This window comes from Muscardinus avellanarius (assembly GCF_963383645.1).
Source record: "Muscardinus avellanarius genome assembly, chromosome: 6".
Classification (NCBI taxonomy): Eukaryota; Metazoa; Chordata; class Mammalia; order Rodentia; family Gliridae; genus Muscardinus; species Muscardinus avellanarius.
Genome location: NC_137791.1, coordinates 83,945,425 through 83,961,293, shown reverse-complemented (window position 1 = coordinate 83,961,293; position 15,869 = coordinate 83,945,425). Strand labels below are relative to the sequence as shown.

The 15,869-nt window shown below is 35.4% G+C and overlaps 1 protein-coding gene across 1 annotated transcript in view; it reads right to left on the bottom strand.

Moving 5' to 3' along the window:
* Nucleotides 1–13,196: 13,196 nt before the first annotated feature.
* LOC308264396 (transmembrane protease serine 11C-like) overlaps nucleotides 13,197–15,869 on the bottom strand; it is a gene marked incomplete at both ends in the record, with an annotated part of 73,797 nt that continues 71,124 nt past the window's right edge. Inside the window, one exon of the mRNA XM_080697621.1 lies at nucleotides 13,197–13,358. Coding sequence (XP_080553747.1) covers nucleotides 13,197–13,358 — 162 coding nt within the window. The remainder of the gene's footprint in view (nucleotides 13,359–15,869) is intronic.

The following is a 15,869-nucleotide window of genomic DNA, read 5'->3' as shown; positions in this document are numbered from 1 at the left end:
AAGTCACTTATGATTATTATACAAATAATTTTAATGAGATTTTTCTAAAACTTGCTAAGTGTTAGTATTCTATCCAACAAAGAGATACAAAATGAAAATGAAGAAAAATATTAAAAAAACTTGATCCAATAAAAAATTATCTTAAGAATTTAATACATTTTTCAAAACATTTCTTTGTTTTCTTTTGTAAACATAAATTGTTGAATATTCAAATGTTAGAAATATATGTTAAAATTTCCCACAGAAAGCACTAAATTAATACCTTAACAGAACAAATTTGATTAATACAAACTAGGATGTATTCAAATTTATTAATCAACCTTAGTGGTCAGTTAATCTGTACTTAAGTTAGAGTAAAAATGACTAACCAGTTTCAAATTATTGCTTAGATTTTAAAATTATCTAAATATTAGAATAACTATAATTGCACAAAACTGAATAGAGGAACTAGATATTGGAGAGATTACCTGTATAAATACTATAAATGTGTGTGTGATAATAGAAAAAATATTTATATACCTTTACATGTTACTTGATCATTTCACATTGAGACCATTTAGAATCTTTCTCTGTGCCATTGTTTTAACTTTTATGATGATTGGCTGACAATGTAATTTAGCAATATTTGTATGACCAATACTGGAATTTATTAAATCACCAGCTTGACTTGATTAATTACCAAATACTTTGTTTCCATGACAACCAAAGCAGGGAAAGTATTAAACATACTTTTAATGTGGCTCTTTTGACTCAGGAGGCTCTTTTAACTCAGATGGTTCATTCTTGTTGGTATATTTATACATTTACCATGTCTTATATACATTTATTTAGCAAATAATTAAAATTATTTAATATATACTCTCTTAGCCTTTACTGCTGATAAAAAGTGAACACATCCTCCGACCTTTAGGAGCTTGTCTGGTAGTATAGAAAGTTATATGGGTGTACTGTACATACCTCATGGGCTTTGTTAGCTCCTCTCTGTACTGGCTGCCTCCTGAGCCTTACACAGCTTAGATTAACTACTATCCTGGGCTCCCTCTTGATTATCACTATATATGCAGAATTACTGGCTTCTCTGAATACTTCCAGAGTTGGACAAAATATTATACTATACAGCATGGAATTTAGCTTTCTGAAGGATATAGATATATTTTCTAATAGAGCCTTTGGGTTCTGAAATTTATTGTTTTGGAATAATTAGTGAGAAGAATGAATCATGGAAAATATATTGTTTAGAAAAGTGTTAACATTTTTTTTTTACCAATTTTTAGGAATAAATACAGCACAGACTTAAGTTGACTATCATCATTTGTCAGTTATGTTCTATCACCACAAGCACTAAATAGTGAATACTGAAACACTGCCCCTAGGGAAGATAAAATGTTATATTCCTGTGAGCCAACACATCATTTGTATTATATATGCAAAGTCCTTATCAAAGAAGCCATTCTAATTAGCACTGAAAATCTATTCTTCCTTAAAACTCTTTCTTTAAAATTTTTTTTTATTGGTGAATTGTATTCATACATCTTAATGGGATGCAAGATGGTGGAGGCATATATGCACACATCACCCAATTAGCCCTTACCCAGTTCTTACCCATTCCATCCCACTCCCTCCCTCTCATGTTTGGCTTAAGTGGCTGATACTGATATGTTTATTAAAGTACATCATGTACATCAGAGAATTTCCCTCTTCCACCTCCCATCCCCTCAGTTAGGTCACCTTATTTGCTCATCTATAGTATCTTCTTCTTCATCTAGAGTTCCTCCTATGACTCATTTTCTCCCTAGCGTTCACATATTAGAGGGAGCATCTAATTTCTTATTTTTTGTGACTGACTAATCTCACTTAGCAAAATGTCCCTCAGTTCCATCCATTTCCCTGTAAATGATGTAATTGTGTTTTTCTTTATGGCTGAATAAAATTCCATTGTGTACATATCCCGTAGTTTTGTAATACATTCATCTTTTGATGGACATCTTGGCTGGTTCCATAGTTCAGAAATGGTGAATTGTGCAGCTACAAAGATACATGCTTTAGTTTGGTAGTTTGGTTTCCATTCTTTTGGGTAGATACTCAGAAGTGGTATTGCTGGATCATATGGTAAGTTTGTTCCCATTGTCTGAGGATCCGCCATACTGTTTTCCAAAGTGGTTGCACTAATTTGCAATCCCACCAATAATGTATTTGAGTTCCCACTTCTCCACATCCTCTCCAGCATTTGTTGTTGTTTGTGTTTTGAATGATTGTGTTTTTAGTTGGAGGTAGGTGAAATCTCAGGGTAGTTTTGATTGGCATCTCTCTGATTGCTAATGATGTTGAGCATTTTTTCATGTATTTATTGGCTATTTGAATTTCTTCTTTCATGAAGTGTCTATTTAGTTTCCTTGCTCATTTTTTGATTGGGCTATTTGTTTTCTTAGTGCTGAGTTTCTTGAATTCTCTGTATAGTCTAGATATTAGTTTTCTATCGGGGGAGTAGTTGGCAAAGATCTTCTCCCACTCCGTTGGCCCTTGGTTGAGGTTCTTGATTGTTGCCTTTGCTGTACAGAAGCTCTTCAGTTCAATGTAATCTCATGTATTGATTCGCCTGTTAGTTTCTTGTGCCTTTGGGTTCTTGTTGAGAAAGTTTTACTCTTTCCTCATGTAACACTCAGCAAGTATTTAACAAAAGACTCTTCCATAGCTGCAGAGCCAGCCTCACCTCTAAGTTGATAACTGATAGCTACTATTAGTGCCATCATCATCAGACAGATCTCAGGCCATGCCTCAGCCTTCCTAACTCCGAATCACAGGTCTTTAGTTCTGGCAGACAAGGATGAGAATGTAAGTCCAAGCAAAGAACAGAGCTAGAGGAGTCCCCAAACAGTGTGATGCTTCCAAACATGAGGCCTTCCCCCAGGAAGGTCACTGTGCAACATAGTCTTCCCAGGGACAAGGCTGCGGTTAACAAGTGTGGTGGCACACTCCTGTCATCCCAGTATTTGGGAGGCTGAGACAGGTGAAGCAAGGGTTTGAGGCTACCTTCAGCAACTACTAAGACCCTGTTTCAAAATAAAAATAAAACATTGTTGGGGGTATAGCTTATAGGTAGGATTACCCGAGGTTCAATCCCCAGTACTAAAAAAGGAAATAAAATAAAATCAGAGAAGTTAAAGAAAAATTTGAATTCCATTAAAACATAAACTGTTTATAACATTAAAATTGTTTTAACCCAAAGATTTATAAAAGCATAAAAGAAACATTACATTGTGGATCCTCAGGTATTGAGATTTTAAGGGAGAATGAAATAAAATTTACATAGAATATGAAATAAAAGAGACCTTTTATTTTTAGTTTATTTATTTATTTATTTATTTATTTATTTATTTATTTATTTATGTGTGTCTGGGGATGGAACCCAGGAGCATTTGACCTCCGAGCTACACCCTCTGCCCTATTATTTTTATTCTTTATTTTGAAACCCGGTCTCAGTGAGTTGCAGAGGGCCTGACTAAATAGCTGAGGCTGTCCATGAACCGGGATCCTCGTCTCAGCCTCCCGAATGCTGGGATTACAAGCATGCGCCACCATGCCCGGCTTCATATTAAATTTTTTTTTTTTTTTTGGTGGTACTGAGGTTCCTGGAAGCCCTTCTACCTCTGGGCTACACACCCAGACCTAGTTTTATATTTTTTTATTTGGAAACAGGGTCTCTTAAGCCAGCGCTGCTGGCTTTGAACCTGTGAAATCCTCCTGTCTCCGCCTCCCAAGTGCGGGGATTACAAGCGTGCGCCACAAAAGAGACTTTTTATATCTAAGATTTTGACCATGAAGTGAGTAGTACTTCATTATCTATAATAGGATTCTTATAACAAAACACTCCTGATTATAAGAGTTTATTTTTCTTAAGAACTAAAAAGTCTTTACATATATCAGTTAATCTGATAAGCGCTAGTTATACTTGAAGCAAAGCAAAGCAAAAAAACCACAAACAAACAAACAAACAAACAAACAAAAAACTACTGAATAGATTTACAAACCTGAAAAGCTATCCTGTGTAGATTAGCAATTAAAAAACAAAAAATGTCCAAGGTAAATATTATGGTTATATGAAAGTGTTTCTCTTTGCCTTCTACATTTATGGAAAGAGAAAAATCAGCTTCATTATTAACTCCCCCCCTTTTACTTTCCCTTTTCTTTTTTATTTTTTTCTTTTCCCATTTTAGGTTTTTTTGGTGTGTGTGTGTGTGTGTGTGTGTGTGTGTGTGTGTGTGTGTGTTACTGGGAGTGGAACCCAGGTTATTTCTACCTCCAGGATATACTCCCATACCTATTTTATATTTTATTTGGAAACAGGGTCTTACTAAGTTGCTGGGAGCCTCACTAAGTAGTTCAGGTTGGCTTTGAACCTGTGTAATCCTCTTGTCTCAGCCTCCTAAGTGCGGGGATTACAAGCATGCACCACCACGCCTGTCTTCCACTTTAGTTTTTTCTGTTCCCTCTCCTTTCCTCAAAATAAAACTTAGCAAGAATGTGCCCATAACAACCATGAAATGGGTAAAGCAGAATAATTTTTATTCAAGTTTAATTCAAAGAAATTGAAGAAAAAATGTGGACAATTACTTCTTTACAAAATGTTACAAAGGCTAGGAACAAATTCTAAAAGCTATATACACTTTTAAAAAGAGACATGGTAAATTAGGTATAACATTTAAAGTGAAAGATTCACATTCATTTCCTTAGAATATATTTTATTTGCAGAAGCACACCAAAAGAACTTGTTACTTTTCTTATTTGTTTTTTTTTATTTTTTAATTTTTTTATTTTTGGTGGTACTGGGGTTCCTGGAAGCCCTTCTTCCTCCGGGCTACACTCCCAGACCTATTTTATATTTTTGAAACAGGGTCTCTTACGCCAGCACGGCTGGCTTCGAACCTGCGCGATCCTCCTGTCTCCGCCTCCCAAGCGCGGGGATTACAAGCGTGCGCCACCACGCCCGGCTTCTTATTTGTTTTTTAAGGAGGTTGTTAAATTGTATTAGGGGTGTGTGTGTGTGTGTGTGTGTGTGTGTGTGTGTGTGTGTTGGGGATGGAACCCAGGGACATTGTACCACTTAGGTACACTCCCAGCCCCTTTTATTTTTTATTTTGAAACAGATCTCACTAAATTGCTGAGGCTGCGTCAAACTTGTGCTCCTCCTGTCTCAGCCTTATAAGTACTGGAATTATAGGCATGCAATTCCACACTGGCTTTCATTGTATGAAGAAATTACCAGAAATGTATGGTTACTATCAAAACAAATCTGTTAAGTCACAGTTCTATGGGTTTGATGTGTCAGCTAACCTGGACTTAATTTTTATTTTTTTTTACTTTTTATGTGAATCATATTGAAAATGGCATACATTCAGACTGGGCTTGGTGCCCTCTCTCCCCCACTTCCCTTTCCCCCCCTCTCCACAATGAGTGTCCAGGTTATGATGCTACAATCATACTTTTACATATATTCAAATGTAGCTCTTCCATTAATCAACCTCGGCCTTCTTCTTCTCCTATCTTTCCATTCTAGCTTTGCTGAGGTTACCTTTCCATTATCTGGAGTCCCTCTGGTATTCCTAATACTCTCTCATTTGGGCATATTAGAGAAAATATATGTTCCTTCTCTTTCTGTGGTTGGCTGATCTCACTTAACATAATGTTCTTCAGGTCTTTCCATCTTCTTGCGAATGACATGATTTTGTTCTTTATTGTGGAGTAGAATTCCATTGTGTGTATTTCCCATAAGTTTGCAATCCATTCATCTGTTGATGGAGACCTAGGTTGGTTACATATTTTGGTTATTACAAATTGTACTGCTATGAACATGGGCATGCATATATTACTGTAGTTCTCTGACTTCAATGCCTTTGAAAAGATACCCAAGAGTGGTATAGCTGGATCATATTGTGGATCCATTCCCACTTTTCTAAGGAATCTCCATAGTGATCTCCATAGTGGCTGAACTAGTTTGCACTCCCACCAACAGTGTAAAAGTGTTCCTCTTTCCTCACAGTTACAATACATAGGCACAGTTACTCCCTGTGCCTATGTATTGTGTTGAGCCTATCCCCTCCTCTAATAATGTCAGTCTCTGGTCTAATTTCTACATCTTTGATCCATCTCAAGTTGATTCCTGTGCATGGTGAGAGGTAAGGATTTAGTTTAATCTTTCTACACATGAATAGCCAGTTCTCCTAGTACCATTTGTTGAAAAGGTTGTCTTTTATCCAGCATATGAGTTTGGCACCTTTGTCAAAAATCAATTGACCATAGGTGTGTGGGTTTGTTTCTGTATCTTCTATTCTGTTCCCCTCATCTGTATGCCTGTTGTTGTGTCAATACCATGTCATTTTTTACTACTATTGCTCTATAGTATAATTTGAATGCTGGGATATTGATGCCTCCTGCATGGTTCTTATTGATGAGAATTTCTTTGGCTATTCTGGGTCTTTTCTTTCTCCACATAAAATTTATGACTAATTTTTCTAGGTCTATGAAGAATGTCATTGTTATTTTATTAGGAATTGCATTGAATCTATAGATCATTTTTGGCATATAGGCCATTTTGATGATATTTATTCTGCCTATCCATGAGCAAGGAAGATGTTTTCATCTTCTAAGGTCTTCTTCAATTTATTTCTTTAATATTTTATACTTTTCATTGCAGGGTCTTTTACATCTTTGGTTAGGATTATTCCTAGGTATTTTATTGGTTTTGAGGATATAGTGAATGGAATTGTTTTCCTTATTTTTTGTTGTGGATTTATTGTTGGCATATAGAAAAGCAACTGATTTCTTTGGATATATTTTGTATCCTGCAACTTTGCTGAATTAGTTAATCAGCTCTATTAGTTATTTGGTTGAGTTCTTTGGGTGTTCTAGATAAAGAATTATGTCATCTGAAAATAAAGATAGTTTAATTTCTCTCTATTTGAATTTCTTTGATTTTCTTCTTTTGTTTTATTTCTATGGCAAGAATCTCAAGGACTATATTGAAAAGGAGTGGTGATAGTGAGCATCCTTGTCTTGTTCCTAATTTTAGAGAAAATTCTTGCATTTTTTCCCATTCAGTATGATGTTGGCTTTGGTTTTATTGTATGTTGCCTTAATGATGTTGAAATAAATTCCTTCTATTCCAGTTTTTTTGCAGTGTTTTTTTTAAAATGAATGGGTTTTGGATTTTTTCAAATGCTTTTTCAGCATCTGTTGATATTATCATGTGGTTTTGTTCTTAGTTTTAATTATTTGGTGAATAATGTGTATTGATTTGCATATGTTGAACCAGCCTTGCTTTTCTGGGATGAAACCAACTTGGTTGTGGTGTACAATTTTCTTGATATGGTTTTGAAGGCATATAGCTAGTATTTTGTTTAGAATTTTGCATCTATGTTTATCAAGGATATTGGTCTGTAAATTTTTTGTTAAATAAATTTTTATTGGTGCATTGTAGTCATACATCTTAATGGGATAAAAACTTGTGGAGATATACACGCACACATCACCCAATCAGCCCCTACCCCATCCATAACCCTTTCCTCACCCTCCGTCCTTCTCATGCTTGGTTTCCTGATTAACTTTAATATGTTTTTTTTTCTTCCATATATGGTCAAGTTATTTTTGACAAGGTTTCCAAGAACATTTGGTGAAGGAAATAATAATCCTTTCACTAAATATTGTTGAAAAATAATAACTGCATGAAAAAGAATAAAATTGGGCCCTTACCTAACACCATACACAAATAATAACTCAGAATAGATAAAAGACCTAAATGTAATCTTAAGACTATAAACTTTTAGAAGAAAGCCTGGGCCATAAAACTTCACAACATTGAAATTGGCAGTGATTTCTTGGATATGATTCCAAAGGCACAGGCAACAAAAGAATAAATTTTATGAATAATAGAAAAATATTGTATATCCAAAGACAATGTAAACAGAATTAAAAGTTACTGATAGAATGGGATAAAATATTTCCAAGTGCTATATCTGAAGGTATATTAATATTCCAAATAGAAATCCTAGAAGTTAGCAACAATAAAAGCAAACAATGTAATTTAGAAATAGGTAAAAGACTAAAATAGATAATGAATCTCCAAAGATTTTTATATGACCAATAAACACATGAATATCAGTCATCATTATCATAATATAACTATTCATTAAGGAAATACAAATAAAAGCTATAGTGAAATACTACTTCACATTTGCTACTTAACATGAATTACTTTGCTCCAGCCCTTTTCCTTGAGTTTGTTACTATCTTTACTTGTAAAGTGTGTTTCTTTTAAGCAGCTGATGGATGGATTCTGGTTTTTAATCCATTTTGCCACTTTATGTCTTTTTATTGGGGAATTGATGCCATTTACAGTCAGTGTGATTATTGAGAGATAACTTTTAATTCTTAACATGTTAAGATTTTATTTCTGTTTGAAATATTGTTTATTCTTCTTTGCTTAGTTGTCTGCTGGATGGAAAACTTGTTTCTCTGGTTCTGGTGTATATTACCTATTTCTTCTTTGTAGTTAATCTCTTTGAGTATTTTCTCTAGCGCTGGTTTTGAAGACATAAATTCCTTCAGTTTCTGTTTGTCATGGAAGCTTCTTATTTCCCCATCTAATTTGATGTATAGTTTTGCTGGGTAGGAAATTTTTGGCTGGAAGTTGTTTTCTTTCAGAGTTTGGAATATGTTACTCCAAGCCCTTCTGGCTTTCATGACTTGGTTTGGGAAATCTGGAGTGATTCTAATTCATTTGCCTCTGAATGTCAATTGGCTTTTTGTTTTTGTTGTCTTTAAGATTCTCTGCTTGGCTTCTACATTGGTCATTTTGACAATTAGGTGGTATGGGGAACCTTTTCTCTGAACCTGTCTAAAGGGAGTTCTATAAATTTCCTGGACATGTGTATTGACATTTTGCTCAATGTTTGGAAAATTTTCTGCTATTATTTCTTTGAAGAGATTATTGATTTCTTTGGTTTCACCTTCTTTTCCCTTCTCTATTTCAATTATTCTTAGGTTAGCTCTCTTAAAATGGGCCCATATTTCTTCAATGTCAGATTCCTGCTGTTTGATTTTTTTTCTAAGTTATAAATTATGCATTTGTTTTTGGAGTGATCATCTTCTAGGAACAAGATTCTATTCTCCATGTGGCCTAATTGTTTTATAGTTTGAATTGATGCCTTTACTTCAATGATTGCATCCTTTATTTTTTTAGACTCTCTCTAAATTCTTTTAGAAGATCCTGTATTATTTCTACAGTTATATTCCCGATTTGATCTTCTGGAGATCTCTGAATTTCTGTGTTATCAGGTTCTGATATTATGGGGTTGTGGGTGTTCATTACTCTATTGTTGTTCCTCTTTTCCACGATTTCAGAAGGTTGTGTCTTCTCTGGGTTTTTCCCCATGTCACCACAACTTCACTTAGGGTGCTCTGGATCTCGAGTTTGTGGTAATCTCAGCCTCCACTACTCCTTTACTGGATTGTATCGCAAAGTCTCAGACCCAGGGAGTTAATGAGGCTGTGCGAGACCATGGGGGTGCCGGGCTGGATGTTTTCACACAGGGAGTTGCGACTAGGGTGTGGTATCTGTCACCGCTACTCCTTCACTGGGTTGGACTGCAAAATCTCAGACCCAGGGAGATTATCAAAGCTGCGCAAATCCCTGGGGGTGCAGTACTGGGATTTCCCCTTTTGGGGCCACAATTTCACTTACAGTTATCATGTGCACTAATCTAGAGCTGTTGTGGGCGGGGTGAACTTGCCACCACTGCTGGCAATATGGGGCTGTTGTCATGCCCTTGGCCGTGAGGCTGGCATATTTCTTTTCTGGTTTTGAGCTCCGTTCTGAGTCCCTGGAAAGCGTGATGAGTTTGTCCACTGGGAGCTTTAGATGTTCTTTACGCTGAAAGAACTGCTGAATTATACCAGAATGATCTGCAGCTGCTCACTTCAGCTCCTTGTTTACCTTTCCTCTCTGGAGCCTGGTGCTGTGAGATAAGATGGCGCTGGTGCAGCTCTGGTGCCACAGTGCAGGCTGGTTTCTTTTCTGGTCTCTGGTTGTTCTTCTAGTCTTCTTTTTCTCTGTCCCTTGTGTTTACATTTTTTATTTCTTTGCTGGTAGTGTTTTCTGGTTATGAAAAGTGCTGATTTTGTGGCAATAGAGATCTAGTATTAGCAGGACTCATAAACATTGCTTTTTTTGGTCGCCATCTTCCCAGAAGTCTCAGTATTTATTTTTGACTGTTTCTTTGACTTATTCCACTTAGAACAATATTCTCTAGGGTATTTCCTTCTTTTATATGGCTGAATAATATTCCATTTTGTGTATACAATACTTTTAATCCATTTACCTGTTGGTGGACATTTATATTATTTCTATATTTGGGATAATGTTAATAATGTTGCAGTAAAAATTGGGTGCAGATTCTCTTTGAGATACTGATTTCATTTTCTTTGTATATTTACCCAGTAGTAAAATTGCTGGATCAGATGGTAGCTCTATTTTAAATTTCTTTGAAAATCTTCATATTGTTTTCCATGATGACTGTATCAATTTACATGCCTACTAGTGTACAAGGGTCCCCCCCCCCACCTGACTCTTGCTAACATTTGTTATCTCTTGCATTTTTGGTACTAGCCATCATAACAGATATGAAGTGATAACTCCTTGTGGTTTTACTTTTCATTTCTGTGATGATTTGTGTTGTTGAGCATCTCTATGTAGGTTGACTTTGTAAAAATGTTAGCAGGCCACTTGTCCATTTTAAAGTTGTGGTATTTTTCATTTTTGGTATAGAGTTATGTGAATTCTTTATATATTTTAGTATATGGTTATTATACCCTTACTAGATATATGGTTTGCAAACATTTTCTCCTATTTTATGGGTTGCCTTTGCATTTTTTATTGTTTTATTTGCAGTGCAGAAGCATTTTAGCTCTTTAATTTTGAGTTAGTTTTGTGTATAGAGCAAGATAAGGGTCCAATTTCATTCTTTTGCTTATGTTCTCATCATGAACTCTTTCTAGAAATTATTTATAGCAACGCTCAAATTTGAAGAGACTCAGTAGTTATGACACTGGTGCCCAGGTGGTAGACACCATTATTACTGTTATTACTTACTGTTTTGACTTTTAGAGAGGAAAAGGGAATCTATTATTATACAGTATATCATCATACTTTTTTTTTTTTGTTTTAACCAGCCTTATCTAAAAATTTGCTAACCAAACATATCTGTTGTCATGTTGAATTATTTTCTAAATCAAAAATAAAATATTTTGTACTTTCTTCTCATAAGAATTTTATTTGCTTTTCATACATAAAGAAATTGGATAAGGAGGAGTATTGGTGGCTTAAGCCACTAGTCAATATTGCTTTTTTTCTAATATAGCAGAATGTGCATAAAATGCAAAATCTGTGGCTTACAATTTAATACATGAACATATAGAATCTGTTTACTGTGAGATTACATGATTTTAATAATATTGTATTTACTTAGAGAGTAGCACATTTTGCATTGTATAGTAGATAACTGTTATTTACAAATACATCCATTTTTTTTGGAAATGCTCCTACCAAACCAGAGGATTTGACAATCAGCAGTCTCTCTTTGTTAGTTACAGTAATGTTACTTGGATCCAAGATAGGCCAGTCTTCACCAATTGCACATAGTTTTGTTTATTTTATACTTAATTTCTAAAACATGAAATTAAAGAAATACTCATTCTTATGGATATGTAACAAGATACATCAAAGTATTTTAAAAGCACTTATTAGAGCTACTGTAGTAATTTATGCACACAGTATCAGACAAATGTTACATAGAATATTATACGGGGTAGAGCCTTGTTATAATCATATCACATTACATAACATAATTGTTAAAAGTGCAAACTCTGGGATGCAATTTTCTAATTTTGAATCCCAGCTTAGTTATCATAAACTCTCTAGTCTTCAGAAACTGTTGACTTCTCTATACCTTAGTTTCCTTACATATAGAATTGAGATTCAAAGGGGCAGTTCTCCTGGTATTGTGTGTGTTCAATGTAATAATACACATAGGGCGTGCCTGGTACATAGCAAGGAGTCAATAAATATTAGTTATTATTATCAATGCAATTTGAAGGGGTGTTATATAAAAAAATTTATATCATGATGAAGATTATTACTGGTAGATGTAAATTGTTAGTAGTGAAAAAGAGAAAGATAAACTTCCATAGAGATACTGATAGACTACCATCTGAGAAAGCACCCATATAAGACAATGTTTTGGATAAATGGCAACTGACCTCCTGACTTGGCATAACAGTACATTGTGAACAGCTATGCCCTCAGCTAGGATGTTTCTGTATGGGAAAAAAAGAGTGAAGTGGAGGCAAAATTTCAATATTACTCTCCATATTATTTATTCTGGTTGATAATTTGTATTATTGAGGAATTTTAAGAGTCTGGTGATATATATTATGGCCTTATTTGCCTAGCATATTCAAGCATATTAAAACAGCCCATATGCCTGAAGCTTATGTTACAATTGAGTTCATATCTGAGATCCATCTACTGAACTCCTTTTCACACTCAAAATGAATGAGGATAAATGAATAATAACTGTGGGCTATTAAATTCACCCCATGGGATTTTCTTTTTGTTTTCTGTCACTTAAGATGAGTAAGTCACAAATAGGTAATGGATAGACTTTGGCATAAAGCCAGGAAGAAAGCAAGTAGATAGATTTTTTTATGAGTAATTCTATAGGAAGCATTACTACAATTTACTAGCCTACAACTTACAAGTATATTGACCCTATGGAATCCAGGTGCTTGCCAGCAGAGTAGTGTTTATATTCTCAAAAGGGAGTGTATTACTACCCCTACTCAATTATTTCCCAAAAGATCTAGATGTGCTGGTCAGCAGAAATATTTCCTTAATAAACTGAAGTCATATTTATTTTCAATCTGAAAAGGAGTAAAAAGAAAAATCATGTGTTCTGGTTCATAGTCTCACTAAATTTTTGTCAAAGTCTAATAAACAAGTTTTCATTGTTCTAAATCTTATGTGTTTAAATTTGCATTATGTTTTTGTAAGATGAGGTAATATCTAAATTAAATGTGGCCTTGGAATTACAAACATATTTAACAAACACATAATCTTTGAGCTTTATCTACAAAGAACTTTGTTACTAGAGGCCAGTTTTGGTCATGATCCAGTCTCGATAGTATGTTACTCGAGTATAGACACCAGGCTTGTTTGGAAGAGCACACTCATCTCCCCAGCTCACAATACCAGCAAGGAACCAGATGCCTTCAGAATCTTCACTAACTAGTGGTCCACCAGAATCACCCTAGAGAGAAAAAGGATATGTACAGTTTACTATATTTTATAGGTGAATATGTTGTGCATTTTTGTTGTAAAAATATGGAAGGACGGAGAAGGGAAAATAACTCTAGCTATTTCAATACTAAAATGTACTAAAATAATTCTGGTTTAATATAATTTTATGTCCTAAGGTCATTTATTTAAATCCAAAATGTCAGCATATATCCTTAGATATAACACTGGAAATAATAATAATGAGAAACATGCATGGAAAATTTCAACTGAATTATTATCCAAAGGAGCTACCGAATGTATTACTGATAATACAATTATTATCCAAAGGAGCTACTGAATGTACTAGTTATATTTAATAGCTCCTTTTAATCTGATGCAGTTTAAGGGATCTTTGTTTAACTTCCATAAACCCCCTATTTCCAGGCAGATGCTGCAGGAAAAGGAAGGTTTGTATTTACCCATCAACAATACTGGATTATGGCTCTTCACTTTTGTTTAAATATTGCTTTGGCTGGGCGTGGTGGCACACACTTGTAATCCCTGCGCTTGGGAGGCGGAGACAGGAGGATCACGCAGGTTCGAAGCCAGCTGCACACACTGGCTTAGGAGACCCTGTTTCCAAATAAAAATGTAAAAATAGGTCTGGGAGTGTAGCCCGGAGGTAGAAGGGCTTCCAGGATCCCCAGTACTACCCCCCCTCAAAAAAAAAAGAAAATTGCTTCAATTTCAATTTGTATAAATCCTCTCTACACTTACATTTTATTTTTTTTTAAGATTTAAAGGCATTTATTAAAAAGAGAGAAATACAGAAGACAGTGACAGCCCCATGCCATTCAAGAGTGGTATGGGGGTGGTGGTTGGAACAAATTCACCCTACACTTACTTTTTCATCTACTGATCTTTAGCCCATTTTTTCCCAGAATAATGGAGCACCTTAGCATCTAGGTTTTTTCTTTTCTCTAATTCTTCCTATCATCTGCATAATTTAACATCTATCATATGACATCTAATATTTTAGCCCACATCATCTTGCTTCCTTGACTCTGATCATCCATGTTTTTATTTAACCTTTTCATGTCATTCCAGTTCTCGAACTCCTTTTTTTATTAGTGTATTAGCTCACTTTCTCCTTCTTCTATTTCCTCTTCCTCCTCCATCTCCTTCTCCTCTCTCTCTCCTCTTTTTGTGGTACTGGGGATTAATCCCAGGGGCATTATACCTCCAAGCTACACACCCACTCTTATTTTATCTTATTTATTTTGAAACAGGATCTTGCTAGGTTGATGAGAGCCTCACTACTTGCTGAGGGTATCCTAGAACCCACCATCCTCCTGTCTCAGCTTCTTAAGTACTGAGATTGCAGGTGTGTCACCATGTCTATCCTTTATCTTTCTTAATGCAGGTTACATTCCATAATTCACCACACAGTACTCTGTCATCAAAATCTTCAGCTCCTTGACTTCCTCCTTATCATGCCCTGTTCCCAACCATACTCTGGAAAATAAAATCATATTATAAAATTATTTCCATGGAATATTTTTAGTGTCCCTAGCTAACTATCTTATTTTTTCGGTAGACATTATAAATGCTTGTCATTAAAAAGTTCATTTTTTACTGGGCGTGGTGGCACACACTTGTAATCCCCATGCTTGGGAGGCGGAGACAGGAGGATCGCACAGGTTCGAAGCCAGCCGCACTGGCTTAAGAGATCCTGTTTCCAAATAAAAATATAAAAATAGGTCTGGGAGTGTAGCCTGGAGGTAGAAGAGTTTCCAGGAACCCCAGTACCACCAAAAAAAAAAAAAGTTTATATTTGTTGCTCTGACCCTTGTGTATTACTTTCAAATTCTTAAAGTGCAGAATAACAGATGGCAATCCCTCTGTTCCTTGTCCTGTTTCTTTTTTCTTCTTTCTTCTTTCTTTCTTTCCTTCCTTTTCCTCTTTTCTTTTTCTTTCTTTCTTTCTTTCTTTTTCTTTTTTTTTTGCAGTACTGGGGATGGAACTCAGGGGAGCTGTACCTCTGAAACACATCCCCAACCCTATTTTTTAGTCTTTTTAAATTTATTTTTTATTTTTATTTTTTTTTGTGGTACTGGGGCTAGAACTCAGGGGCATTCTACCTCCGAGCTGCACTCCCAGACCTAACTTGTTGTCTTTTTATTTTTCAAAACAGGGTCTCACTGAGTTGTGAAGGGCCTCGCTAAGTAGCTGAGACTGTCCACGAACTGCAATCCTCTGGTTTCAGTCTCCTGAGTGCTGGGATTACAAACCTGCACCACCACGCTTGGCCTGTCTCGTTTGATTTATATCAGTTCACATCTCTATCTTCTCTCCTCAGATGAATATATTTTATCATTTTTAAAAAAACTGATGTATGATTGACAAACATTATATATATTTAAAGTATACAATGTAAACCGGGAGTGGTGGTGCATGCTTGTAATCCCAGCATTTGGTAGGCTGAGGCCGGAGGATCGGGGTTCCCAGACAGCCTCAGCTACTTATCCAGACACTTTGCAAC